This window comes from Gossypium raimondii, chromosome 1 (assembly GCF_025698545.1).
Source record: "Gossypium raimondii isolate GPD5lz chromosome 1, ASM2569854v1, whole genome shotgun sequence".
Lineage (NCBI taxonomy): Eukaryota > Viridiplantae > Streptophyta > Magnoliopsida > Malvales > Malvaceae > Gossypium > Gossypium raimondii.
Genome location: NC_068565.1, coordinates 51,456,783 through 51,484,658, shown reverse-complemented (window position 1 = coordinate 51,484,658; position 27,876 = coordinate 51,456,783). Strand labels below are relative to the sequence as shown.

Below are 27,876 nucleotides of genomic sequence, written 5' to 3'. Positions count from 1 at the left end.
TGGGGTGTTAAGTTTAACTGGCGTGCTTCAAACAACGATTTGACATTCGGTATGATAATTCAGTACCCATCAATAAGATGGAATAGAATATTATTAGTGATTATGTCATGTCTACTGGGACCATTATTTCATGGACAATATTTGCTCAAATTTCATAGTCATAATAATTAGTTTCTCTTTTAAAAAATAGGACAAATGATTTATATTTTAAAATCGGATTGATAGTTAAATTAATTAAGTTCAATAAGTTAAATCATTCATTTATTTTCAATTAAATAAATTAATATAAAACTCATAAAATTTAAAATAAAAGGTATTAAAAATTATAAAAATTCGTTCAGTCATCATCGTAATATGTTTTTCCTTTACTTTGAATCGATATCAATCAACTTTCAATCTAATTGGTCTAATCGAAGAGTCGAATGTTAAATTCACTTAGCCACCAAACCAAGAATTTTATATTAATAAACTAAACTAAAAATAATTAAATCATAAAATTCTGACAGCTATACATATTTTTCTACCAAATTTGGAGTATAGTAATATTAAAGGGTAATTTACATTTTGGGTCATTGAACTTAGTATCAATATTTTATGTAGGTCATAAACTTTTAATTTTATCAAATTACATCACTGTATTTTATTATTCCAAATTCCAGAGCTATTTATTGCTATTCTCGACAAATAATTTCAATACAAAATCTCACTTTTTAAAACGAAGCTCGGATTAGTGATTAAATTAATCAAATTATCGATTCTTGATTTGATTGGTTAATTGATTCAAAGCAATTAATTATTAAAAATGGAATATTTTATTCAACCAATTTTTTAACTCAATTCAACCGGTACTTACAAATTTACTAATCGACCGGTTTTTTACCTCTAACCGGACAGATACTAAACATTCAAATATTTTGTGCTAAGTCACTCATGCACGTTGAACTGTTTTTTTTTTTCTCGTTAAAATCACTTTACAAAATTAGCATAAGTGACATAATCTGTTAATTGTATAAGTTTAGTGATGCAATTTCATATAATTAAAAGTTTGATTGATACTTAATGCTAAATTTATTGACCCAAAATGTAAATTACCCCAATATTAAAATATCAAAAACTCTAATACAAAATCCATATTAAACAAATATGTGTTTGATGTCACACTATTGTCATCTATGCAACACATACGATATTATTAGAATCGGATCAGAATTGAACCGATCAAATTATTGGTTTGATCGAATCAATTAAAAATAAAAATTAATTCAATCATCGAATCAATCAAATTTTAATTAAATTAATCGATTTTTATCGATTTGTAATTCAAACAATTCATTATTTATTTTTGAATTAATATCTAAATTAATTCTCGATCTAATTAATCTAACTAATTTATCCAATTTTATTCAAATAACCTTCATAAGAAAGAGGACAAGGACATTATAGCTGTCTGTCAGGCTCAAGAATCGTGTTTGAACAAAGTGAAGCATGTAAGGACAAGTTATCGACCTTAATTATTGCATCGTTCGACTGTGATTGTTATAACCGGTTAACAGTGCCAATTGGCATCATTGTTGTGGAGAAACTGTTGGAAATGGGTCTATACTAGACACGTAGGGCTAGTGAATCGATTGATTAAGTTGCAAATCGGTTGATATATCCGTTTGACTAAATACGTTGAATCTGTTTTTAAACGAACAGTTGGTCGAGATAAGAAATCGATTGAACTAGTTGAATCAAATTTTATATATTTTTTTATTTTTTTTATAATTTTTAAATAATTTATTTAATTAAAATTAAATTGATCGATAAAAAACTGATAATTTAATTAGTTCGATTATCAATTTGATTAAGAAAACATTATTGGATAGACGATAACTTGCCCCCACATCTCAATTTCACCACAAATTTCATCAATGCTTGATTTATATTGATTTAATTATTAATGTATACTGTGGCAAATATTGGTATATAAATTTGAGAAGGGTAGAGTACCCAGATACTATATATTAATGGTTAGTTTGGATAGACGGTACATTTACTTACGGTTAGTATAAATATAGTGGTGGCGATAAGATTAGATACTATAGCAATATTATAGCGTGAGCCAAATGCACCCTATTTGCCAATCCAAACCTACCCTAAGAAATTATAAATTCATAAGTTTTACAACTTTATAAATAAAAGTATATGAAAAAATTTAGCATTCTAGTTTAAATGTATTATAAAATTGGAAACAAATTCGGCCAGGCTAGACTCGAGATTTAAATATTAGATTCAAAGTTTTACCCATATTTGAAATGAGCTCGTTTTTTATTATTATCTAAGCTCATCTTTTGGTTCTAATATTTTCATCCTTGTTTTATGGGTAGGGTTTGCAGTCAAAACTCGTTTCTTCCTTTACAGTCAAGGGTCAATCTTTGTGCTCGGGTTGTGAGTATTATTATTGGAATTTGAATTAAATAAATTATTTTTGTATATTCAAATCCATTAAATAACCGAGTTTAGTGATTTAAATAATTTTTAAATTAATATTTTAAAAGTAAAAACAGATAATAAATTTAGATTTGGATTTAAAAACCACAAAAATAAAACAGATTCAATATTGAATATTTAAGTTTATATCTATTATGTCAATTGAGTTTTAATTCGATTAGCATCGGTATTGTTGCCAGTGTAGGAGGACGGGGTTTGAGTGCGCTGAAGTGCATTATCCTCCTATTTAAGGGTTTAGGATGGATTGTGAGTAGTTTTAAGCATTATATCAAAAAGAACAGATATGATAAAGACCTATAATGATATTAATGTTATTATTCGCGAAATTTTTTTTTTTTATAAAACATTATCTTAGAGGTGCTCATGGGTCGGGCATAAACATGGTATTAACATATTTCAAGTTCGACCCGGGCCAGAATATGGGCTTAAAATTTTGCCCAAACCCGCTCATAATTGCAAAAGACTAACTTAAGCTCATTTTAAGTCCGCCCATATTATTTTTTAAAAATATTTATTTTATTTTATCTTAATATTTAATTATTTTATATATTTTTTATTGAAATTTTTTATATAATCATCTTAACATTACTTTAGTGTTTACCTTAGAGTAGTATTATATATTTAATTAATATACGTTTATATTTTTTTAATATGTTCTAAATTATATAATATCAAGTATTATAAACTTAAAAAAAGTCGGCTCAAGCCTAGGCCTTGAATGTTGAAGCCTGATCCCAACTCATATTTTAAATGGGCCTAATTTTTTTGCATAAATTTATTTTTCGGGTTTAATATTTTTGTCAAAACCCTTCCAAATTTTGGGTGAGCCTTTGGGCCAGAAAGATAACCCGGCCCCATGAACACATATAGTTTAAGATGACACTCTAAAGAAAGGAATAATAGCTGCTTTCACACTGATTCTCAAGTCATAAAAAAAAAAAGTTGAAGCAAAAGTAAATTCTTCGAGTTCTAAGGCAGAAAACAGTTTATAGCAAAGAAATTCATGAGAAGTAGAATAGAAAAATGAAATTTACAAAAAAGAATTCTGTTATATAACTATAAAAATATATATAAGAATCCGACCCGGGATCCGACCCGAAATACTCATAGTTTAAGTAACCTTTAACACTTCATTTGAGGGGGCTTTTTCTCTATTTTCGGTACCAAAATACCATCCTCTCCATCTTGACTTCCATTAATACGTATATCAACAAATTCTAGATTCATTGAATTCATAATTTACATGAAAACTCTATAAACCAAACCATTTGAAAACATTTTATCACCAAAAATTGACACAAGTTGTATATAAAACCAGACATTGTTCATTAAGATAGGGAAACCAGCAGCAGTAGCATTGCTATCAAACACCGAGGTATCCACCGTCACAAGAACAGCCGCCGTTGCTGCTGCTTTCATCGCCGTGTCGGCGTTGACGTTGTGTGTTGAGACAACAACAGAGGAGACCGACCAATAACATGAAAACCCAAGCTGATGCTATAGCTTGTGCCCATTTCAAGTAATGCTCCATTTTTGTAGGGCTTTTCTCCTTTTTCTTTACTCCAACTTTGATACTTGTCTTTTTCTTTTAGTCATTTATCTCATAAACTTGACTACCAAGTGACCTGTATATCTTATATCCTCTTACAAAGATATATAACATATAAAATGGGATTGTATTAAAAAAATTGGCTCGTTTAAAATATAGGTCAGGCTCGGGCTTGAAGTGTTTCAAGCCCGAGCCTCAACCCAACCCAACCTCTTCTTTTTTTTAAGTTTGTAATGTTTTATATTATGTAATTTATAATACATAAAAATTAAATCCATATGTAAACATTAAAAAAAATGCTAAGATGATTTTATATAAAATTTTAATAAATAAAATATATAATATTATTAAATATTAAATTAAAAATAATATAAATATATATTTTTTTAAATTAAAAATATAGGTTGACCTAAAATGAACTTGGGTTAACTATTTACAAATACGGGCGGACTTGGGCAAAATTTTTAATAGGTAGACCAATTTGTATTTTGATCTAGCGTACAAGGACTAATTTGTTTTTTTTTTAGTAGAGGGGGCAAAATGTAATCCAACTCTTAGTAGGAGGACCTCCATGGTATTTTTACCACAATATTCGCATACACCAAAAAAAAATCTCGGAGCACCATAAAACCAAAATGCCAAGCCCAAAATTTAAATTGATCCATAACAAGATTGGTTTACTAAAAATCCAACTGCTACAGAAAGAGGGAAATCGGACAATGTCTGAGCCCGGGTTCGAACCGGGGACCTCTAGTGTGTGAGACTAGCGTGATAACCAACTACACCACCCAGACAACTTGTTACTATTGATCGCTTCGTTGAATCATTTATATTTAGAATATCTAAAAACAAAATAAAACCTTAAATTAAAAAGGGTAAATATATATTTTGGTACCTAATTATTTTTAGTTCAATTAGGTACTTGAACTTGGTTTTAAGGTTCAATTAGGTACCTAAACTTAGCTTATTTGTTCTATATGTGTAAGAACAATATCCTTCAATTAAGGAACGAGATGTACTAATAAATTATTGATTGACACATTAAAAAGTGCATGTTGAAGTTGATAAGGTTATCAAGCCCAACTTACCAGAATCAATAGAATTTGCCTTACCTCCGTATTATCGAAGCACTCCTTCATGTCAATTTGGGGGTGGTGCCAATCCTTTAAACTCACCAATATGTGGAAGGACAATATCTTCCGATTAAGCAACGAGGCATATTAATGAGCCATTGATGGGCATGGTAGAAAGTGTGTGTTGGAGTTGCCAAACTGTTCAACCTTTGACCTACTTATCAAATAGGCTAAATTTGCCTTACCAACCTTCTATCCAAGCACTTTCTTATGTCAATTTGGCAATAGTATTGGTCTTTTAAACTCAATTTGTTCCTAATTTGTAACAGATTCAGCTATCCAGTTAGATGAGTTTATGTAATAAATATAAATATATCCAATACCCATAGTGGAGGTAATAATTTTCAAATTTTAACATTCATAATGGAGCAATAGGTGAGGCATAGCATGCCAACAATGGAACATTCATCCCTACCTTGCAACTTTAGTAAGTGTCATATCTAACATATATATTTCTTTCTTACATTGAAAAATATTGAGTTCAAGAAAATTAAAAGTCTATCAACTTCAATATTTATAAGTATCGAATTAGCTCTAAGTAATTGTTTTGAATAGTAATAAGAGCGAAAGGAAAAAAAATTTGTCACCGTCAATCTTTATTGTCATCAACAATAGTGCGATGTGAATAAAGAAACAATAATTCTTTCCCGAACTCTGTGTATTGACCTGATGATTAAAGTGTTCACTGTTTCAACTGTAATTTAAGTTTGAATCACACTAATCGTATTAGTATTAGAGTTTTTCCCTCCTATTATATTTAAAAAAAAAATTCAAAGACGGAACCTCAACCTGCAAAATGCAAATTTGACACACAAAGCACCAAATCTTAATATTTAAAAAAATATTTTTAAAAAAAAATCAAATATTAACCCTAAACACACGTGTTAAGTTACCAAAAAAACCCTAACACACACGTGTGTTAACATCCCACCGTACGTACAAATCCTCAGCCTCACTAGCTCTTCACTAACTCAACTCTGTGGAATCAAATAATCCAAAGGAATTTTATACGTCTCTTCTCTTACAAAAAGCTCACCATTCAAACCTACGCGCCGCCGCGTCTCCGCCAAAGCTTTCATTTTTACATCCGCTTAAACAAAGGGTTTGTTTCTTCTTAAAAGCTAACTTTTTTTTTCCTTATTGTAAGCTTAACCAATCTTTGGGGTTGTAATAAAGTTGCAGCTTTTTGCAGTTTCAACAATTTGTCGACACAAAAAAAAAATGTCTAGTTTTGGATTGTCACATTTGGTGAATGTTAAGAACGATGTTGTTTTAAGGAATTTATGGAGTCAAGATTTGAGCTTTTTTAAAAATGGTGATAAAAGATTTGTTTTTTCAATGAAGAGGAGACAAAGGGTAGTGATTTTAAGCTTAGCTCACCGGCCTGAGGCGGAGGCTGAGGCGGAGGCGCAAGCTGGTGCTGCGAAGAGTATAGTAACTAAGGGAAGTAGTGAGAGTAGTATTAGGAAAGAAGAAGTTAGGATTTTTGGGGAAGCTAAAATTGATGCAGGAAATGGTGGGGGTTCTTTTTATGGGAATGGTGGCAGTGGTGGCGGTGGTGGAGGAGACGGCGGTGGTGATGGAGGTGATGGTGAAAAGGGTGATCCTGAAGAAGAAGAATTTGGACCATTAATGAAGTTTGAGGATGTAATGAAGGAGACAAATGCTAGAGGAGCTACTCTTCCTTCAGACATGATGGAGGCTGCAAAGACTGTTGGGATTCGTAAATTGCTTCTTCTTCGATATTTAGATTTGCAGGTAATGGATTGATTGTAATGAAAGTTAGCTGATTTACGATTAAAGTTCAACTTTTTGAATTAAAGTTTGAATATTTTTGTGATTCGATTGTGTTTGATGATGTTGTTAACTTCTTGTTATTGCAGGGATCAAGTTGGCCTTTAGGATTTGCAATGAGGTCATGGGGAATGCTTAGAAACCGAATGTTAGCCGACCCCTCTTTTCTTTTCAAAATCGGAACTGAGGTTTGTTCACTGAATCCATCTTTATACGTGCGTTGTTCAATGATCGAAACTGGATGGTGATTTTGCATTGCTTCATCGTAACACAGATAGTGATTGATTCGTGTTGTGCTACCTTCGCGGAAGTTCAAAAGAGGGGAAAGGATTTTTGGGCAGAATTCGAGTTGTACGTTGCTGATCTTTTAGTCGGAGTGGTAGTGAACATTGCTTTAGTTGGTATGTTAGCACCTTATGCACGCATTGGACAACCATCTATATCGAAAGGATTCCTTGGAGGCATCCAAAATGCTTATAACGCCCTCCCTAGCAGGTTATATCATAAATTTCTTCGATATAGATTCAGCATGATGTGCTTATTTTATTGTGTACTTCTGATATTTGCGGTCTTGTACAGTGTGTTCGAAGCGGAAAGACCAGGTTGTCGATTTACGGTAAACCAGAGACTTGGTACATACTTTTATAAGGTAAAACGTTTATGTATAGGCCGAATAACTTAATAGCTTTGTCTTCGGTGGATAGATGTTAATATGATGAAAAAAAATTTCAGGGAGTATTGTATGGAACGGTTGGATTTGCATGTGGTATTATTGGCCAAGGAATCGCGAATTTGATAATGACTGCCAAGAGGTAAATGCATCCTTATTTTTATCACTTTGTCGACTTCCACTTATTCGGTTTTATGTGCATGCGTGTGTGCGTGTATGAGATCTAAGGCCATATGGGAAAATGATGGTTTCTCATTAAACAAATTGTAGTTCTTTCGATGTGCTTTTAAGCACACGTCATTTTCTTGATCGTTCTAGTTTCTCACTGAATGTTTTTCATCTTTTAGGAGCATGAAAAAATCGGAAGAGGACATACCTGTGCCACCTCTTATAAAGAGTGCAGCTCTCTGGGGTATGGATGCCTTCACTTCTCGAATTCTAATCTTTACAATTCATGGAATTGTTGCAATAGCATGATCGAAAAAAAATCGACTTAATGACCTTGATAAAAGTACCATGGAGGCCTTTACTCCCTCTACTCAAAAAATAGGTAAAATTAGTCGTTCTATGTTAGATCAAAAGACCAGTTTGCTTTTTAATGTAACATATAGGGACTAATTTGCTATTTTTTAAGTAGAGGAAGCAAACAGCATGGTAGTTTACCTAATGACCTTGTATAAAGTTCCTTTACGTTGTTTCTGTAATTGTAATTCATCATTCATCTTGAATTCCGCAGGTGTTTTTCTCGCGGTTTCATCTAATACTCGATACCAAATCATCAACGGATTGGAACGGTTGGTGGAGGCATCACCATTGGCCAAACAAGTTCCACCCGTTGCAATGGCGTTCACCGTCGGCGTGCGGTTTGCCAATAACATATATGGCGGGATGCAATTCGTAGATTGGGCTAGATTGAGTGGTGTGCAATAAACTACAAACATGGTTTTCATGTACTTTACCTATAAATATCCCCTATTTAACCATTTGGGGGGGGGGGTGGTTAGAGTTATGCTGTTAAACATCAATGTTTTAGGCACAAATCTTTTGAATTAAAAGATGAATTGTTTGGTTGTAAGGCTGAAAAAGCAAAAGAATGTAATGCACTTTTGATTTGAGTCCTCAAAGTATCATATTGTAGCAATTGGGTTCTTCTATTAACCATCAACTTGGGGGTATATTTAAAACATTTGATCAAATTATAAAAACATGGATCCGAGTTTTCATGCAATAAGAACTTGCATGTTTAAATTTTGATCCGTAAGTTTTAAATAAATTCATGATAAACCAAACTAGATTTAATGTCCAAGTCTAGACCTACTGAAAGACTTGATTGACATGATATTGTTGTTCTAGGTATTAAATTATAACATTATGAAGTTTTAGTCTAATTTAGAATTCGGGCTATAGTTTGAGGACATTGGATGAAAATATTATTTTAGTTTAACCTTTTTTTAACTGGTAATCCTTCACTAAACTGGTTATAATTATGACATCAACTCAGTTCGGACTACAGATCCTATGATTTCGCAGCAAAGACACAATCAGAAAGTGTGTAAAGTAGGGTAAACCAGAAAAAAGGAAAAACATTTAAACCAAAGATAAAGAGATGGCTGAAGGATCAAATTCTTTTTTAGATGATCCTTGTCTTTCCCCATCTTCAAAAAAACCACCTGGTGGATGGAGGGCTGTCAAATACATTCTTGGTGATTCATATTTTTAATGTCTTTTCCTTTGTTTTTGTGTTTTCTCTTACAATTTATGTTCATGTTTTTACAGCGAACGAAACCTTCGAGAAACTTGCATCAATGAGCTTGGTTGCGAACATGACTGTTTATTTAAAAACCAAATACAACATGGAGGGGGTACTTCTTGTTAATGTCATCAACATTTGGTCCGGTACCTCTAGTTTCATGTCGATTGGCGGTGCTTTGATGTCCGATATGTTCTTGGGTCGATACCTTATGCTCCTTTACGGCTCGATCTCGTCCTTACTGGTAAAACAATATATGTATGTAAGTATGTATGTATGTATGTATGTATGTATGATAATGAAATTTATGTATGATTCAATTAGGGGATGATGATCTTGACCCTTACGGCAATAGTGCCTAAATTAAGGCCACCAACATGTATTGGCCAAATCAATTGTATAGACCCAAACTTATGGCAGTTGAGTACCCTTTATGCCGGTTTAACATTGATGGCCATTGGTGCGGGCGGGATTAGACCTTGCAATATCGCGTTCGGGGCAGATCAGTTCAATACGACGACAAAGGAAGGAAGATCGCAACTTGAGAGTTTTTTCAATTGGTGGTACTTTTCGTTTACGTTTGCTCTTGTGATAGCATTAACGGCCGTTGTTTATATTCAGACTAACATTAGTTGGGTCATCGGTTTCGCTATTCCAACTTCTTGTCTTTTGGTATCCATTGTGATTTTTGTAATCGGTCATCACGCCTACATAATAATGAAGCCCCACGGGAGTGTTTTCGTGGACTTGGTTAAAGTGATCACGGCCGCTACTAGGAAGCATCGTTTAGATTGTTCGAGGTGTTCGTTTTATGACCCGGATTTCCATCCGCGTACCAAACAGCTTCGGTGTTTAGAAAAGGCCGCAGTGATTGCCAATCAAAATGAGTTAGATGAGGATGGGAAACCGAAAAATGGTTGGAGATTATGTAGTATTCAACAAGTGGAAAATCTCAAACTATTGCTTGGGATGATGCCTGTTTGCTTAGCTGGAATTGGTTGTTTTATGACAATGGATCAACAAACTACAATTGGGATTCTTCAAGCAATTCAATCTAACAACGTGCTTCGATCGGGCTTTAAGATTCCACCAGGATGGATGGGATTGTCGCCGATGATTGCCCTTTCGATATGGATATCCACTTATGAGATACTTTGGGTACTACAAACAAAGAGACTGACAGGGAAAGCTAAACGACTTACAATGACACAAAGGATCAACATTGGCCTTATATCCGCAATGGCTTGTTCCATAGTAGCATCTTTCATCGAGAAAAAACGTCGGACCGCAGCATTGAAACACGGCTCATTCAAATCCCCTATGAGTATCTTAATGTTGTTGCCACAATTTGCTTTATCAGGACTAGTCGAAGCATTTGCAGCCGTGGCAATTATGGAGTACCTAACAACTCAATTGCCAGAGTCCATGAGAACCGTTGCCGGTGCTATTTTCTTCATCAGCTTATCCATGGCAAGCTACTTGAACTCGATGCTCGTCAATATCGTCCACAAAACGACCAAGAAAGGTGGGAAAACATCATGGCTAGGCGGTCATAATCTTAACAACGGTAAGCTCGAAAACTTCTATTATCTCGCGGTATCTATAGAAGCACTCAATTTCCTTTACTTCAATCTATATGCGAGACGATTCATCGCCACTTCTTGCACCATTAATAAAGAATCCAAAGAAGACCAACATAACAATGAAGATCAAATATAAAATAATAATAAAAAAGTTGAAAAAAATCCGAGTCCAGACTCCAGAATTTTTTCAACCTCATAGTTAGTCGATTTCTAGCAAATTCATGTTGATTTCTATAGGTTCATAAGTCACATGTAGCAAATGAAATATGGAATTGTCTCAATTTTATTAATATCTTATGAAAGTTGTCATTAGCTTTTTGATCTTACATCTTCAATTCATAATTATATCGGTATTTTAAAGCAGGTTTAGTATAATTTTTGGTCCCTAAACTTGGTAATTAGGTTCATTTTAATATTTTTTTTCACTTTGACACTTGAACTTGACACATTAAGATTTTGCCGCATCATCATTTGAAAATTTAAAAAAATTATATAAATTACCAAGTGATGTGGTACAATCTCAGATTGTCACATGCAGTGTTTTAATAACCAAACCGATGGATGGACAAGTTAGACTATTGATTCCAGATTCAATCAATTTGATCAGTTTGACCATCAAACCAACAATAATAAAAAAAATCATAAAAATCTAAAAAAAAATTAAAAATTATGAAACTGGTTCAACTATCGATTTTTACCCCGATTTTCTTTTTCTTTTTTTTTTTTTGCAAATTTCAACCAATTTTTGAGTCAATTGGTTCGACCCTTTGTTAGGACCATTATATCGGTCTGCCCGATTCGGTCCTGTTCCAGTAACACTAGAAACATTATCAAATCTTGACTGAATTCAAGTTTAAGGACAAAAAATGGATCTAATTCTCAAGTTCAAAGACTAAAGTGAACCAAAAAATATACAAGTACCAAAGTGGACCTAGTTGTCAAGTTCTAGGGCCAAAAATTTTGTTATCCCTTTAAAATAAGGGTAAACTACACTAATGTTACTAAACTTTTATACATTTACATTTTAATCACTCAATTCCAAAAAGTTACAAAATGGTCATTGATTATTGGAAAGTTCTCATTTAAGTCATCAAACTATTCAAAAAATTTATTTAAGTCACTAGGTTTTTAAGTTTTGTTTTCTTTGATGTCCCAAGCTTTTGATATAACAACATTTAAGACAAACTTTATATGTATTATATGTCCTAAATCATTTGGTAAGATTGAAAATTTTATCAAACATTTTCAAAGCAAATTCAAACACTTGCAAAATACTCAAAAATATGTTTTAAATGTGTTTTAATTTATATAAATGTTTTTGGATTAATACCAAAGTGTTCTAAGATGTTTAAAGTATTTTTAAGAGACTTTGATATTCAAGTCTCGAGACATACGACTATATGTCTCATAGTCTCGAGACAAGACAACATTGAAACAAAATTCTACTCTAAAGGTTGCATGTCTTGAGACAAAAGCCCATTTTTCTTGAGACAGAAGCCTATATGACTTGAGACATGGCCTGTCAACGGCTATATAACGACTATTTTTCAGCCTTGTCTTGAGACATGACGTGCAGGGACAATTTTTAAACTTGAAATTAATGCTTCCAACGACTAGAATTCATCTCCAACAATCATAAACATCGATAAAATTGTTCCTTAATATAAATACACTTCAAGACTTAAAAGAGAGAGATATGCAAGCATCAAGATCAAGAGAAAAGTATTCAAATTTTTATTCTTTCATTTCTCTTGTAAATATTTTATAGGAGCTTATTGTTAAATCTTTAATCACTCTCATTTCATTTTTTTTGAGAGCTTAAGTTATGTAAATACATAACTTATAGAGGTCTCATAGTTTACTTTCTTTCACTTCACCAATAGTAAATTGGAAAGGTTTTAGTTCAGTTATAAAAACTAAGAAATGTTCTAGTTTAGCCGTAAAAGCTAGGGGGAAAGGTTTTATCTAAGCTTTGTGAAAAAAATAGAGATTGTAAAGGTTATACAGTTTCCTCAAAAGGTAACAATTCAAGAATAGTAATTGTGAAATCTTTGGTTGAAAGGTATACCAAGGTACCGGAGGTAGGGAATTTGGGTCAAACCACTATAAATCGAATTGTCCAAGCTTTTTTCGATTTCTTTATCATTTAGAAAAGTTTGCAAATAATTTTAAAATTCAAATTCCCCCCCTCTTGGTATTTTCGGGCCTTCTAGTTTTTTTTTTTAATTCCCGCTAATGAGCTCTAAGCGACAATTCGATGATCGGTATGGTGGATCAACACCCATCAATAAGTAGAAGAATATACGTATATTCTTCTACTTGTTGATGGGTGTTGATCCACCATACTGATCAACGAATTGTCGCTTACCTTGAATCAAAGTTGATTTGACAGCCAGTATCAAAGATTTGAGAATAAAGTTTTTTAGATTTTGATTCGCAAATCCGTGACATTCAAAGTTGATGGAAAAAAAAAACTGAACTATAGAAAAGAAGGGGAATGAGAGTTTTTGAATGGTGCAAGCAGTGTGAACAAAGAAGGTCATACAACAACGATTTTAACAACCAAGTGACTTAAATGAAAACTTTCGAATAATTTAGTGATCCTTTCATAACATTTTAAAGTTGAGTAACCAAAGCATAAACTTACTAATAGTTTAGTAATCTTAGGTGTAATTTAACTCTTTTTTTTAACACGTAGCTCTCTTCAAAACATTGGCACCCTAATTTCTGACCACCCACCAAAAGAAAATGAAAGAAAAAGGTTGAATCATTACAGCCATATATGTTGGAGAGTCCCAAATTGTGCATGGTGGGGACTTGTAACTTTTGATACTTTACGTTGTCCCTACATTGAGAATATATATTTTTTGTTGCATCTTATTGAAAATGGGCGGATTTGGGTTCGGATCGAAATTGATAGGTCTAATATCGTCTGATTCTTTTTCGGCCTTTCCTTCAGGCCAGCTGTTGTTGATCATAACATTTCAAAATGCAAACAAAAATCTCAGTACTTAAACAAAAATATCAGCATGTAACACCCAATTTCTACCTCTTATTCATTTCACAATTGCACTATATAATGGTAATTAGCTTAGAACCTTCTTCTATTCATCAACTACATCCATAGTTTTCACCCAAAAAAAGGACCATATTGTTCATAAAAGGATGCTTGAAGGAAGAGCCGTAGTGCGTGAAAGTGATATGCCAATGGAGATGCAGAGCCGAGTAATGGAGTTAGCATATCAGGCACTTGACCTCCATGAGGTCTCGGATTGCCAATCCATAGCTCGTTATATCAAACAGGTCTGCTTTTGCTCTCGGAGCCTTCTATTTATAAGTAGCACAAATCTCTAAAATGAATAGTATATTCGAGTTGGACTAGGATGTAGTTCAATCAGTCTCGCTGAATCAATTCAGGTTTTAAAATTTTCAGGTCATTAGAGATTGTTTATGGAATTTATTTTGGTGGGTTATTTCGAGTGTTTCCATTTCAAGTTTGGTGTAGGAGTTCAAGTTACTTGTTGGGTTCATTCGACACCAATCATTTTGGGTTCAGGTCATTTTGAGATCTAAATTGTTGACCTTTTTATGATTAAAGCAGGTTGAACCAATTTAGACCGGGTCAATTTGTGTTTTAAAAGTTTTGGGCCATTTCATGTTTTGTTCATTTAAGTTTTGATTGTTTCAAGTTCTAGTCATTTGGAGTTCAATTGAGTTTAGAGTCATTTCTAATTCAGATTGGTGTAGGATTAGCATTTACTACTTTAATTTGTTGAACAATTTATGCAGAAATTTGATGAAGCATATGGGACATCATGGCATTGTGTGGTAGGCAAAGACTTTGGGTGTTGCATTTCACATCTATGTGGAACCTTTATCTTCTTCCATGTTGAAATAATGGAGTTTCTCATCTTTAAAGATGGCAAGGACTTAAATGAAACCAAGGAAGAAGCCATTGGAGTTAACCATCATTTAATAACATCATGAATAATTGTTACAAAGAAGGCATTATTTTAGCTACAAAAGTTTTGCATGCTGAAGATTTTTCAATATGTTGTATCCATGGTTTATATTACAGGTTAAATTCTGCTATTTTTCCCTGTATTTTGTGAAAGTTACGAATTCAATCTCTATACTTTAATTTGATCATTTTTAATTTATGTATTTTTCAAAATTTAAAATTTTAGTCTTCGCCAAACAAGACAAATATATTATCATACTCAGCTTGTTATTTTCACAGACTTCTCACTAAAAATTCAATTAATTAATTAACGAATATCATTTGTGTCAAAATTGAATTTTCAAAATAGTCATTCCCCAACGCATAAATAAGAGAATAATGCATTTCGACACATTCAAACTCACACCCTCTTATACTAATAGCAATACTTATACCGATCAAATTAAAACTCAATCGGAATATAAAAACTAAAATTCATCAAGTGTACACGGGGATGCTTGCCTTCCACTAGAATTTCGTTCTCTTTTAGAGAATTTAATGTCATTTCGAATGTCATAAACAGACATCTATCATTAATGTGATAGATCAATGTCAGGCTTGTGGACAAGGAAATGAAACATGTGTCTGAATTTTTATCATTTTGAAGTAGCATAATCAATGGAATCTTTGAACATTCTTCTTTTCATCTTTTGTTTCACTTCCACTTAGAGAATAGATTCATGCTTACTTTACAGTTGGATTCAAATTCATTCCAACTTTATTTTGAAATTGATTTAAATTTAAACCATCGAAAACTTAAAAATTCTTATCGAAACCACGAGTAGAGAAGAAAAAATTCACTAATGTTAAAAAATAATAATACAAGAGGTTTTCGACTTATACAACATGATCTGTACTACGAAAATTCGAGTCACACAATTCTAATACTCAAAATGTATAAACTTAGACCCAAAGTCAATAAACACAAGCTCAAGCCCAACAAACATGAAATTGTTCAATTAATAAGTAGGATAGCTAATCACTAACGGACCTAGAAATGGATGCTTGCCCATGGTAGGAACTTTTCCTTGACATAGCATCCTCCTCATGCCTCCATGAAAGCAAGTTTACGAAAACTTGTTAAATAAAATAAAACTCGTCAATTCAAGTATAACCATTATCTTTGACATGAGAACAAACACCTCCGAGCAAATATTAACAATATTTATAAATGACGACCCAAAATCAAAACAACTTGAAATCAAACCATCCCAAACCGGAATCACCATTCTATTATTGCCTAATCCTTTTACTGACATACAAATCTTTAGCCAGCTTTTCTAACCCACTTTTTATTCGGAGAATTTACTTTATTTTCACTTTACTAAGCTTTGGATTAATTGCATATATAAACATTGATAAGATGCCTAACCTAACTGCTAGATTTACAACTATGCTACCATCATTATAATCATTAAAAAAAAAACCATTTTATACTTGTATTATAAGAATCAGATCAAATTAATTCCTCTAATTTAACAGATCGATTTAGGTTCTATACTATTAAAACAATCAAATAATATTTATTTTTTAATTGCGTTCAATTTCAATACAAAAATTTTATTTATAAAACCATAAAAATTTAAAAATATTAGCCCATTAAACATTAAATAATATTTTCCAAATAATAAATGGTAACTCTATTCTCGATTGACCTTATTTAATTCTTTTTAATAGTACAGAACTAAATTGATCCATTTAATAGTTGAAAAACTAAATTGATCATTTCTCTATATTATAGAGGGACCTCTTGACTACCTTCACCCTTTTTTTTCTCTCAATTTCTCAAATGTGAACTACAAAGTGAAAACCCTTTCACTATTACCCTCTTTTTCCCTCTTTAGGGGGAAAAAAAGCACTTTCACTAACTAGTATCTAGTAGATCATCACCTACCATCCATGCAACTACATGATTGTCTTCCCTTCAATCTAAAATTCTATTCAAGACCCTAATTTTAGATACATTTTTAGGGGTTAAAGTATGTAGGAGGTCCATGTATAATAGGGACTAGATCGAATTATTCTCTTTAATTAAATGGGTAAATTTAATCCCTATATTATTAAAAAGAATTAAATGAGTCCAAACGGAGTTAATATTTATTGTATAAAAATATTTTTTTCCAATTGCTGTTAAATTCCAATCAAAAGATTTTATTTACAAAACTATAAAAACTTTGAAAATATTAACCCTATTAAATAGTAAATATTAAATCTATTCCACTTTGACCTTATTTGATTTTTTTTAACAGTAAATGGATTAAGTTGATCCATTTAATATTGTAGAGAGACTAATTTGATCAGGTCCCTATGACAAAGGGACCTCTCTGATACATTCACCCATTTTTAGCCCTTTTTCTTTATTTTCCCATTTGTTCTATGCATCTAAGATTCATTTACTTGAATCAAAGGAAGCAAGAAATTCTCTAGACTAAATTATAATATTTTTGACAACTCAAAATATATTTCATTATTTTTGAAGAAATTAAATAAAACAATTTTCATATTTGAGAGACCAATTTACAATTTTACCATAGACTGATTTACAACTTGATTATTTTTAAAGAGATAGAACTGAAAATTTTTAATTTTAAGAAGCTAAGACCCCTGCCAACCCCTAATCGCCTCTCCTTACAATCCCATATTCAACTTAAACTTTAATATAATACAAGGACCTCCAAAGTAATTTAACCTATTTACTATGTAATCATCCAATTATCACCATGATTTTAAAAAAATTTGATTATATCTACCGAAACCCTTCCCCAACCCATAAATAACCCATAAATAAGATAATAATATACTTCAATGTCTCCATTAACGTCGTCCTCCTGCTCAAACCAATTTGTTTAATGGTTAACTTTGAATCTTCAAGCAAATTTATGCTTATTCTAAGGCAAGCATGATATCATGGCATCAAAATATTTAATTTTTTCATCATATAAATTATAAATTTACATAACCCTAACCATGCTTTTCAGCTTCCCACTCTGCTTATAATAAATATATAGCTCATCTACATGAAACCCTTTGCAATTATATTAATAACTCTATTCAATTGAATAATAATGATCAGAAAAAGCTTTTTTCTTCTTTTTTTGCTTGTAACATTTGTTTTCAACCCACAAAATCATGCAAAAGCTGCCCTCCGACAACATCCCTTCCGAAATGCCGACCACCAATAACGTAACCCTCACTGTTTACCTCGAGGCCAAGACCGAAACGTTGAGCCGCGTTTATGGGGAAGGACTCAGATAATCCGATACTGTTGTTCTGATGAAGACCGAGTGTTAAGGAAACACTGCTGCCATGCGGATGGGTAGAAAAGCTGTTGTAGGAGGTTGACATGTTTGGCTGCTCATTTCCCACAGGTACATTGGGAAGTTCATTTCTAGTACGCTTTGATGGGGTATTCTCTTCAACCCTTTGGGTTGATGTCGATGGGTTTTCATCGCCTGACTTGTTGGCATTTCTCTCGTCCTTTTGCCGTGTTTCGAGCATGTGTATTTCTTCCACCATTGGTTTCCAAAGCCGAACTCTTGCATTGATAAACCAATTCGAGACCTATTCCATAATAGGTATGCTTTTCCGTGTTAAATTGAAAGCCGGTCCTGATTACTATAAAAGAAATAGACATGACAATAAACCACACACCTGGTTACGTGAAAGACCAGTTTGTTTCGCCAACATTAGCTTGTCCGTGTCGGTCGGATAACTGAAACATAGACAGCATTAACCGTCAACACATACTAAACGGTTTATCTACAAGGAAAATTTTAAAGTACTTACGGGTGTAGAAAGTGTTCAAATAGCCATGCTCTAAGTACGGTCACTGCACGTTCGGGAAGGCCTCGTTGAGGACGCCAAACTGGTTGGTTTTGAAGGAACCTGGAGTTTTGAACGGCTCTGTTATAAAAGCTTCCATCACCATTTCCGAACCTCGGACCTTCGTTTTTCCCAGGGCTTATCTGAGCATGAGCTTTATTAGTAAACTGAAGCTGTTCGGTGATTGCGTTCTTCAAGTACCTGAAATGTTTAGACATAGCTTTCATAGCCAAGTTTGCAAATGGAGCTGCATTCCCTAGTCCGGCGACACATTCGAACGACGCAACAACGGATTGCATCTGCTGATAGTATTGCTTGTACCTCTTGTAAACCTAAATAACGATAAACACTGTTAGCAAGTCATAAAGCAATGCAATGATGCCATATACTTCGATACATCAAACTCGGATATTAGCTAACAGTAAGGAACACAAATTGGACCTATATGAAGTGAAGAGCAATACGTTGGAGACTACTAGAAACTATAGTTACCCCCACTTAGTATGATTCAAGCAATACTTAGGAGACTACTAGAAACCGTATGATATCTTTATTTGCATTTCCACCATGCAACACCGATATATTTCAGAAAAACGAAGGAATACATCAATCTTATTCATCATCACGTTGTCCTATTAAGCTACCTTGATAGTAAACAACAACAGAAGGGGCAACCTAATACGTTCGGGTTATCGGTTATGAATTAAACCATGCAACATATATAGTTACCCCACTTATACAAGTGAAGAGCAATACATAGGAGAGTTAATCAACCTTACTCACTGTCGCGTTTCATCAATATTGTCCTATAAGCTACCTTGATAGTAAACAAGAACCAAACGGACAACCTATTATGTTCGTGTTATCGGTTACGAAAGCGTCACACATGCTATTTTCGATCTTTTATCGTTACCGAAAACAAATTTTTAAAAAGAAAATCTACAGAAACTAAGGTTACAAGCAGACACGCACACTAAAGCTTTAAAGGACAATAATTCAAAGGACATTATAACCCAACATGGTATACCCCATAGGGGGGTTCATGATTAATCCCCTTTATGGTATAGACAACGAAAAATCCCAGAACGAAAAACAGTACATCCTAAATGAAACCCATAATTATACCATCCGAAAAGGAGATAAATAATCATTCCGAGTCCGATTCGATCGAGAAAACCGGTGAAGTTAAAGCTTCATTAGGCACATTAAGCCCTTAAATTTGGGCAACATAGTGACTTATTTAAGATTCTTTATAACACTAACCTTGGTGAATATATTCCATCCTATACCTATAGCTCTTACCACCCTTTTTTAATAAAAAAGTAACCATTTTTTGTGATCAACAAGGCAAAAGCTTTCATTTTTACAAAATTGGAGAACATGGGGTATAATTTAGTACCAATTACGCATGCAAAAAAAAAACATGAGACGCATGATGCCTTTCAAGACCCTAATGGCTAACCCAATGAAGATTTAATGACACAAATCCAAATAAAAGTATATCAAAGAAGGGAAGCAAACCTCGTCGAGAATTGAAATTAGTGTTGATTTTTTCCTTTGACCATCACCGCCGCCGCCGCTTCCGCCGCTATCTCCGCCGTCAAGAGGGTTAGTGTGGGAATTTTGCAATGGAGGAAGCTCCATGAGAGATGCTTTTTCAGTGTAAATTCCCTTACCAACATCACAAAGCTCTTCTAATAACTGTTGTGCAGGCCTTAAAAACCTTGAACCTTTCAAAATGGAAGCATAGCCAGTGAAAGGACCGAGTGGGACTGAGTTCGATGTTGAACCATTAGCACCACTAAAAATGGCTGGAACCATATCAGTATAGATACTAGAGTTTTGGTGGGTATAATGAGAAGATAATGAAAGAGATAAAGGTTCAGGCTTATAAACCACCACTTCACCAGCCCCACCACCACCGTTATTATTATCATAAGACAGGTTTTGTGGGGTATAAAGAAATTGGTTGTTGTTGTTGTTGTTCATATCATGAATGGAGCTAGGGTTCAAGTGATCCAAAGAAGGAGAAGAGTTGAAAATCCCACCAACAAAGCCTGTGAAGTTCACACCATCTTTTGTACCCGACGGAGGAGGGTGGTGATATTCATGGCTTCCGGCTGCGGCAGCGGCGCAAGTTAGCAAATCGGAAGAAAGGAAAGAAGGGTCATAAAAAGGGAGTAAACCCGAACAACCCGAAAGAGAAACACCCGTTGTTGGTTCATTTTGAGCCATGATTCTTAGCTTATCTCTTCTGCTTTGTTGTGGGACATGGTAGGGCTCAAACCCCTCCGCCATAGCCCCAAAAAAAGAAGCAAAAGAAAAAAAAAAAAACAACAACCAACAACCAACCTCTCTATAAGCTAAAACTAAATAACAGTGAAAGTGAAAAGCTTTATTTGATTAATTTAAACGATGAAATGATTGTAATCTTCTGAAACTGGGAAAATATAAAAATGGCAGAGAAAAGAGAGAGAAGTGGCGCAAGTTAGCAGAGTATGATACGTTCAAGGAACTGAGATTTTTGGGGTATCGATGCACGTTTTTCACTTTGACGAATCTTTTATTTATTTATTTATTACAGAAACTAAACATAATCTAATAATGTCTGTCACTCACTTCCAAACTAAAACAAACACTCAAACTCAAAAAAACAAAATCTTTATTACTGTTTCTTTTATGGCGAATGAATGACTATGAGAGAAGTGTGGTGGTAGTGATAATAGGGGTGGAGAAAGAGAAGATGACTGGTTATTTGCTGTAATAATTGAAACTAAACTGTGTTGCAGATTTTTCCGACTGTTTTTTGTTGAAAGGGGTTTTGTCCTCTTTTTAATCAAAAAAAGAAATTAAAAAATTCATTGGAATTATTTTTTAATTAGTATAAATTCCACACAATGTCCATATATGATTCGTAAATTTACATTTTAGTCATTTAACTTCAAAAATTAATAAAATGGTCACTAAATTATTTAAAAGTTAAATTTGATTGAAAATATACAAAAAAAAGAAACACCCAAAAATTCAATATAATAATTTTCATCTTTTTTCATTTTTTTTAAGATTAACACTTAATGTTACAAAGAAAAGTACAATTGTAAAAAAAAAAAATTATACAGTGTGTAAATGTTGAGTGCCAGGGGCGAAGCCAGAAAATTTTTAGGGGGGCGAAATGAAATTTTAATTTTTAGTAGTCTATATTTTTATAATTTTTAAAGAATTAAATTAAATTTTCATAATTTTAGGGTGGCCAAAGTGTAATTTTACCTTTATTAATTTAAATTTTTAAAATTTTCTAATGGGTCAAAACAACAATTTTTCATTTTAGGGGGGACGGGGCCCTTGCCAGCCCCCCTTAATTCGCCTCTGTTGAGTGTTAATGTTTTTAGAATTAAGACTAAATTAATATAATTTCTAAATGTTGAGGGTTAAAGTTGTTATTATGTCAATTTCAAAATTTACCACCGTTAACCGGTTGGTGACCATTTTATAACTTTTCATAATTGAGTGATCAAAAAAGAAATTTACTAATAATTGGGTGACTACTAATGCAATTTAAATAAAATAAAATTTTATGCAATATAAATTATATAATATATAAAAATAAAATAATATATTAAAAAAGTATAAAATGGGTTGACTAGACTCGAGCCTTGATTGTTGGAGCCCAAGCTCGGCTCATCTTTTAAAAATTTTTTTTTTGCTTGAGCGCATTTCTTAGGTCTTGTATTTTTATTCAAACCCTCTCATATTTCAGACAGATCTTTAATATTAAAACTATTAAAATTATATTAAAAATGCATATCCAAAATGAACTTAAACAAAAAGGCATTCAATTGTATATATATAGACATCTATTTGTCTAGATTCATTTTGAACGTATTATTTTAGTGATCTTTAAAATAATTTTAAGATTTTTGTTGAAAAAAAAAGGCCTAATGGATTTTTTGTTATCAAAGACTCAATTAGGTTGATATTTCTCTAATGGCTCAATTGATTTTATAGACTAATCATTTTAACTCTATTTAATTGAATTTTCTTATCAAATAATTTTAAAAAATAAATTACTAAATATATTAATTTTTAGTTAGTAAATCAAATAGAGTTAACAAAGGAAACTAGAGGTATTTATAGATTCGGCTTGGGCTTGGGTTTAGGTTTAGGTTTTTTAACCTTAGATCGGTTTGGCGGGACATGTTTTATTGTTCAAAATTAATAAAAATATATAAAGATAACTTTATGTTAACATTTATATATTTTATAATTAAATTTAAATAGAAATATTTTTTTAAATAATAAAACGAGTCTGGCACGTACTCAAGCCAGAGAAATTTTTGGAATTAGATCTTGACCCGGCCCATGAACTTCTACTCGAGAAAATTTTAAAATATGTTTAAATTAATCATTCATAAACATAAATATATTTCCACAAAATTTAAAACCCATATTAAAATTGGATAAATATAAATTATGTTAGAATGAACTACACTTGTAATCACCCAATTATTGATAAGTTTCTTTTTTAATCACTCAATTATGAAAAGTTACAAAATGATCTATTCGATTTCCTTTTGGTCACAATCATTAAATAGCTAATGGAAAATGATGTGGCAACTTTTAAAATTAGCATAATAACACTTTAACCCTTAACATTTATACATTGTGTTAATTTAGTCTTGGTTTCTTTTCTTTGTATCCCTTTCATCTAAAAAGCTAAAAAAACAAATTGTCAACCAAATTTGATCAAAAACAGCAAAAATTTAAGATAATAATTTTTATCTTTTATCGTTCTTTTAAAATTAATTATTAACGCCATAAATGAAAGTAAAACTGCAAAACGAAAATCTCAAATTACATAACTTTTACATGTCGAGGGTTAATTTTTCTGGAATCAACAGTAAATTAATACAACATATAAATAATTAAGTGAAGAAAAAAGATTTAATTAAAATTTAATCTGATTGGACCCATCAACACTTTTACTTGTTTTATATAATGTTTTATTCTGAATTACAGATAGAATGGAAGGCTACACTCATCGCTTTTATCCATTGCCCAATGCTTGTGACTGGGATTCCGTTCTCGTTTTACGAGGTTTTTGAGCTTTTAAGCATGGTTTTAATTCGATCAAAAGTCGATTGAGTCTTAATTAGATTATATGAGTATTATTGTCAATATAAGAAAAATATGGGTTTGAGTGCGATAAATTATCGATCAAAAGTTGTTTGAGTCTTAATTAGATTATATGAGTATTATTGTCAATAGAAGAATATATGGGTTCGAGTGAGTTAAAGCACATTATCTTCCTCTTTTTGAATTAGAGAGGGGTTATGGGTAGTTCTAAGTATTGTGTCAAAAAAATAGATATGATCAAAACCTATAATGAGATTATTACAAAAAAATCATTACTACGAAGCAAACCCAGAAATCTGAAAATACATCTAGAAATTTTATAATTTTGAACCTTTTAAATAAAAATGTTAATTGCACTAGATATTCCAAACACGGTAAAAGCATTATGAAGGCTCTTTCTACTATATATATACCTATTATATAAATAACTTAAATCTAACATATTAAAAAAAACAAAAAAAAAAACCAGACCATGTTACCATAGAAAAGCACTGTCTTTTAAGTTTAAATTAAATGACATTATTTGATTTCTTTTAAATAAGTCATAATTATGCTATCTATACTAGATTTGTTCATGGGTCGGGTTACCTGTCCAAGTCCGAAGGCTCGTCTGAAATTTGAGAGGGTTTGAGTAAAAATATTAGACCCGAAAAATAAAATCGGACAAAAAATTAATCCCGTTTAAAATATGGGTTGAGCTTGGGCTTGACACTCAAGCCCCAAGCCCTACCTATTATTAAGTTTATAATACTTTATATTATGTAATTTATAACACATTAAAAAAATAAACCTATACTAAATATATAATAATACTCTGATGTAAACATTAAAATAATGTTAAGGTGACGATATAAAAATGTTCAATAAATAAAAAATGTATAAAATTATTAAATATTAAAATAATATAATATAAATATTTTTAAAAAAAATAAAAAATAATATGGACGAGCCTAAAATGGGTTTGGGTTAGTCTTTTGCAAATATGAGTAGGTTTTGGCAAAATCTTAGGCCCATGTTTAAGGTCAAGTCGAGTTTGGACAAACATAAAATATGTTAATATCATGCTTAGATTCGACAGGCTCAGCCTATGCACATCTTTAATTTATACAGTAACAACAATTTATTTAAAATTTGATTTATAATTTTTAAATATATTTCTAAGTTATATTGAAGTTACCATTTAACTTTAAACTAATTGCTAATATGATATTTTAATGATTGAATTAAAGGATTTCGAAGTATCTAATTCAAAATTTAAATTTGGGAATATTGATGAAATTAACCCAAGTAAATGTAGGATTTTTTTAAAGATTAAGAGAGAAGAATTTTATTTTGGGTTGAATATTATTGGCAATAATGACTAATTTCTTTATTGTGGGTGTTCTTCAACGAGGTAAACGATTAGTCATGAAATTTATTTCATTTGATAAAAGTACTCTGGAGGCCTATATATTAGGAGTTAGATTATATTTTGCTTCCTCTACTCAAAAAATGAGTAAATTAGTCCATCTATGTTAGATCAAAGAGCAAATTGATTCTTCTATTAAAAATTCCATCAATTTTTATTGTTAAAAACTAATCCATGTGCACTAGCACGATGTACACGTGGCACACCACGTGTCACTTCTGGTTATCCCGTCAACCACTCTAGTTTTTAACAGTACAAATGGATAAAAATTTTAATTGAAAGGACTGATTTGTTCATTGATTTAACGTACACGGATTAATTTACTCATTTTTAGTAGAAAAGCCAAAATACAATCTGACTCATAATATAGATAATTTTACCTATTTCATTCCTATGAATGAAGATCGAACCTCTAGTCATATAATCAAGAGGCAAGATGAACAACTACCACGTCATAATTTATAGTGGAGAGATTGATATAATTTAAAAAAAGGGGTTAAAACACCGTTAAGGATTTGAAACTTGACAACTATTCTGACACTGGGCTTAAATTTTTTTATTCAAATTAGACTTTAAATTTAACTATTTTTCTTCCAAGAATTTTTAAGGATTAATTTTGAAAAAAAAAAGAGTTGAACCCTCAACTAATAGTAGAAAAATGACTGTCATGGCGTCAGCAGTTGCGTGAAGAGTAGGATGGATCCCTTGTTTGAGCATTGAAAGTAGTGTATGTGTATGAGCATTGAGCAAAGGAAATCCTTTGTTCAAAATTCCAAACAAAAATTAAATAACAAAAACGAACACTCTGAGTACAGTACTGCAAAACGACGCTAACTTTTCTCCCTCGAAGTTAGGGTTTCAAATCTACTGTTACTGGCACAGTATCTACTGTTTGGCGGCCTCCATTACTGTAAAAAAAAAAAAAAGGTCTATTGGTTACTTGCTTACGTTTTCCAGAAAATCCAGACATTGGCTTTGTCCAATGAAAAACCCAACTTAAAGTTGCTCTGCTTTTTTTGCTTGTAAGAAACCACGTTTTTGACTCTCCTTTGTGGAAGTAGTACGATGTTTTAAGTTATAACTTATATAACCCTTTAATCAACTTTGGAGTAAATTGCACTTCAAACTTATTAAAATTATTAGTAAATTTTATTTTTAATTATTTAATTTCAAAAAATTATTTAAATTTTTTTTTAAATTCGACTAGTGAGCTTCACGTGACGATTTGATGATCGGTACAGTAAATTACAGCTAGTATTGAATATTAAAGAGGAGAGTTGTTTGTATTCTGGTTTGTAAATTCGTGTCGAGTTTTTTCAATAAAAAACTAAATTGTAGAAGAGAAGTAAGAGGAGAAAGCTTTCAATTAGTATAGACAATTCGAATGGAGAACGATTTTAACAGCCCAATAATTTGAAAGAAATTTTTTTAATAATTCAATAACTTTTTAAATTTGAATGACTAAATCGCAAATCCCGTATTAAAACGTGTAAGAGTAATAGTAATAGTGATAGAGTTTGTATTTGATTTGAGTCCAATCATCACTTAAATGCAAGTGGTTTGCAAGTTAAAAATTCACAATTATTTGATTTGATCCAAATGATTAAAATTTTTTTCTACTTATTTTAGATTATAAAATTTTGTATTTAAATTTCTAAAATATCTTTAAAATACGATGCTTAACCGCCATCGTCATTATTGCAACAACAATAAAGATATAGATTTGAGCGTTGCTATTGTCAAATATAATTCATTATAATCTATTCGTTTGAATCAGAATTGAAATTTCAAAACTCGAAAAGCAAAAAGACTAAAAATGTGAAGTTATAAAACACGGAATAAATCCACAGCTTACGGGACCAATGGCAGACTTTGACCTAACAATTTTAATTGCTATCATTTGGTTCAATACTAAAATTTTAAAATTCATAATTTACGAGACCATCAACAAACTTTGAAACAATCATCTAATGTTGAAATTTCGAAATTCGAAAAATACACAACTAACGTGATGAAAATAAACATTGGATCTGGGTTTGGAATTTTGCCGGTGGCATTAGTAGTAGTAGGTCCCAAACCCTAAACCACAAAAGATGAAACTTCGAAAAGTTTCAGACAAAAAACATTGTTGAACTTTGTGACCTTTGGCATTTGACAGTATCTCCTTCAAACTTCTTTTTTCTTTTTTGGTGTAACGTGAATTGCGTATCCAGCTCACTGATCTTGCAGTCCGCTTCATTCTTCAAAACCTCACTTCAGACTGTTCATTGGGTCATCTTTTGTCTCTCAAAGACAGCTTCTTTGTTTCATGACATGTTTGATTTCATTTGAACTCATTGGCGATCGAGGGGAACTCAGACAAGACGTAATCTGTATGTTTCTCCTTCGGTTAGCTTTGACATTAGCAGTGAAATAATGGGTCAATTTCTTTGGAAGGTCCCTGTGGTATAGGTTTAAGAGCAAAGTACTCAAAACAATAGGAGAAGAAGAAAGAGGAAGGAAAGTTAAAAAGAAAATTAAAGAAAAGGGGTAAAATTGCTC

General features: G+C 32.1%; 4 protein-coding genes and 1 non-coding gene across 8 annotated transcripts; 3 read left to right on the top strand and 2 right to left on the bottom strand.

Moving 5' to 3' along the window:
- Positions 1 to 4,762: 4,762 nt before the first annotated feature.
- Positions 4,763 to 4,836, bottom strand: TRNAV-CAC (transfer RNA valine (anticodon CAC)). The gene has a single exon. It is a non-coding gene; the product is annotated as a tRNA-Val (tRNA).
- A 1,285-nt stretch (positions 4,837 to 6,121) lies between these two features.
- LOC105786486 (protein RETICULATA, chloroplastic) lies at positions 6,122 to 8,780 on the top strand. 4 transcript variants are annotated; one of them, XM_012612942.2, is made up of 8 exons: positions 6,122 to 6,277; positions 6,368 to 6,933; positions 7,059 to 7,157; positions 7,244 to 7,464; positions 7,549 to 7,618; positions 7,702 to 7,781; positions 7,987 to 8,051; positions 8,376 to 8,780. In XM_012612942.2, exons 2-8 carry the CDS (start codon positions 6,397 to 6,399, stop codon positions 8,567 to 8,569), a joined length of 1,266 nt encoding a protein of 421 aa, XP_012468396.1. In that variant the 5' UTR covers positions 6,122 to 6,277; positions 6,368 to 6,396; the 3' UTR covers positions 8,570 to 8,780. The 4 variants fall into 4 exon arrangements, 3 of the variants coding, with proteins under 3 accessions (XP_012468396.1, XP_052476684.1, XP_052476685.1); XR_008188691.1 differs by having other exon boundaries at positions 7,244 to 7,618; positions 7,987 to 8,189; positions 8,376 to 8,525; XM_052620724.1 differs by having other exon boundaries at positions 7,244 to 7,618.
- A 641-nt stretch (positions 8,781 to 9,421) lies between these two features.
- Positions 9,422 to 11,108, top strand: LOC105787123 (protein NRT1/ PTR FAMILY 2.8). Its single transcript, XM_012613565.2, has 2 exons — positions 9,422 to 9,633; positions 9,714 to 11,108. Exons 1-2 carry the CDS (start codon positions 9,445 to 9,447, stop codon positions 11,106 to 11,108), a joined length of 1,584 nt encoding a protein of 527 aa, XP_012469019.2. The 5' UTR covers positions 9,422 to 9,444.
- Positions 11,109 to 14,024: 2,916 nt separating this feature from the next.
- Positions 14,025 to 15,134, top strand: LOC105786485 (dynein light chain 1, cytoplasmic). The gene is made up of 2 exons (XM_012612940.2): positions 14,025 to 14,275; positions 14,762 to 15,134. Exons 1-2 carry the CDS (start codon positions 14,138 to 14,140, stop codon positions 14,957 to 14,959), a joined length of 336 nt encoding a protein of 111 aa, XP_012468394.1. The 5' UTR covers positions 14,025 to 14,137; the 3' UTR covers positions 14,960 to 15,134.
- A 2,743-nt stretch (positions 15,135 to 17,877) lies between these two features.
- On the bottom strand, positions 17,878 to 21,584 carry LOC105786484 (BEL1-like homeodomain protein 9). The gene is made up of 4 exons (XM_012612939.2): positions 20,316 to 21,584; positions 18,759 to 19,126; positions 18,624 to 18,684; positions 17,878 to 18,533 (listed from the first exon to the last, which is right to left on the bottom strand). The coding sequence occupies exons 1-4, from the start codon at positions 21,090 to 21,092 to the stop codon at positions 18,087 to 18,089; spliced, it is 1,653 nt and encodes a 550-aa protein (XP_012468393.1). The 5' UTR covers positions 21,093 to 21,584; the 3' UTR covers positions 17,878 to 18,086.
- Between the last annotated feature and the right edge of the window lie 6,292 nt (positions 21,585 to 27,876).

Coding starts and splice junctions, on each gene's coding strand:
- LOC105786485 (XM_012612940.2), top strand. CDS start 14,138: ATGCTTGAAGGAAGAGCCGTAGTGCGTGAAAGTGATATGCCAATGGAG. Junction 14,276..14,761: donor TAGCTCGTTATATCAAACAG/GTCTGCTTTTGC, acceptor CAATTTATGCAG/AAATTTGATGAAGCATATGG.
- LOC105786486 (XM_052620724.1), top strand. CDS start 6,397: ATGTCTAGTTTTGGATTGTCACATTTGGTGAATGTTAAGAACGATGTT. Junction 6,934..7,058: donor TTCGATATTTAGATTTGCAG/GTAATGGATTGA, acceptor TTGTTATTGCAG/GGATCAAGTTGGCCTTTAGG. Junction 7,782..7,986: donor TTGATAATGACTGCCAAGAG/GTAAATGCATCC, acceptor TTCATCTTTTAG/GAGCATGAAAAAATCGGAAG.
- LOC105787123 (XM_012613565.2), top strand. CDS start 9,445: ATGAGCTTGGTTGCGAACATGACTGTTTATTTAAAAACCAAATACAAC. Junction 9,634..9,713: donor GCTCGATCTCGTCCTTACTG/GTAAAACAATAT, acceptor TGATTCAATTAG/GGGATGATGATCTTGACCCT.
- LOC105786484 (XM_012612939.2), bottom strand. CDS start 21,092: ATGGCGGAGGGGTTTGAGCCCTACCATGTCCCACAACAAAGCAGAAGA. Junction 18,685..18,758: donor TTTGAACACTTTCTACACCC/GTAAGTACTTTA, acceptor TCTATGTTTCAG/TTATCCGACCGACACGGACA. Junction 18,534..18,623: donor CTGGTCTTTCACGTAACCAG/GTGTGTGGTTTA, acceptor ATTATGGAATAG/GTCTCGAATTGGTTTATCAA.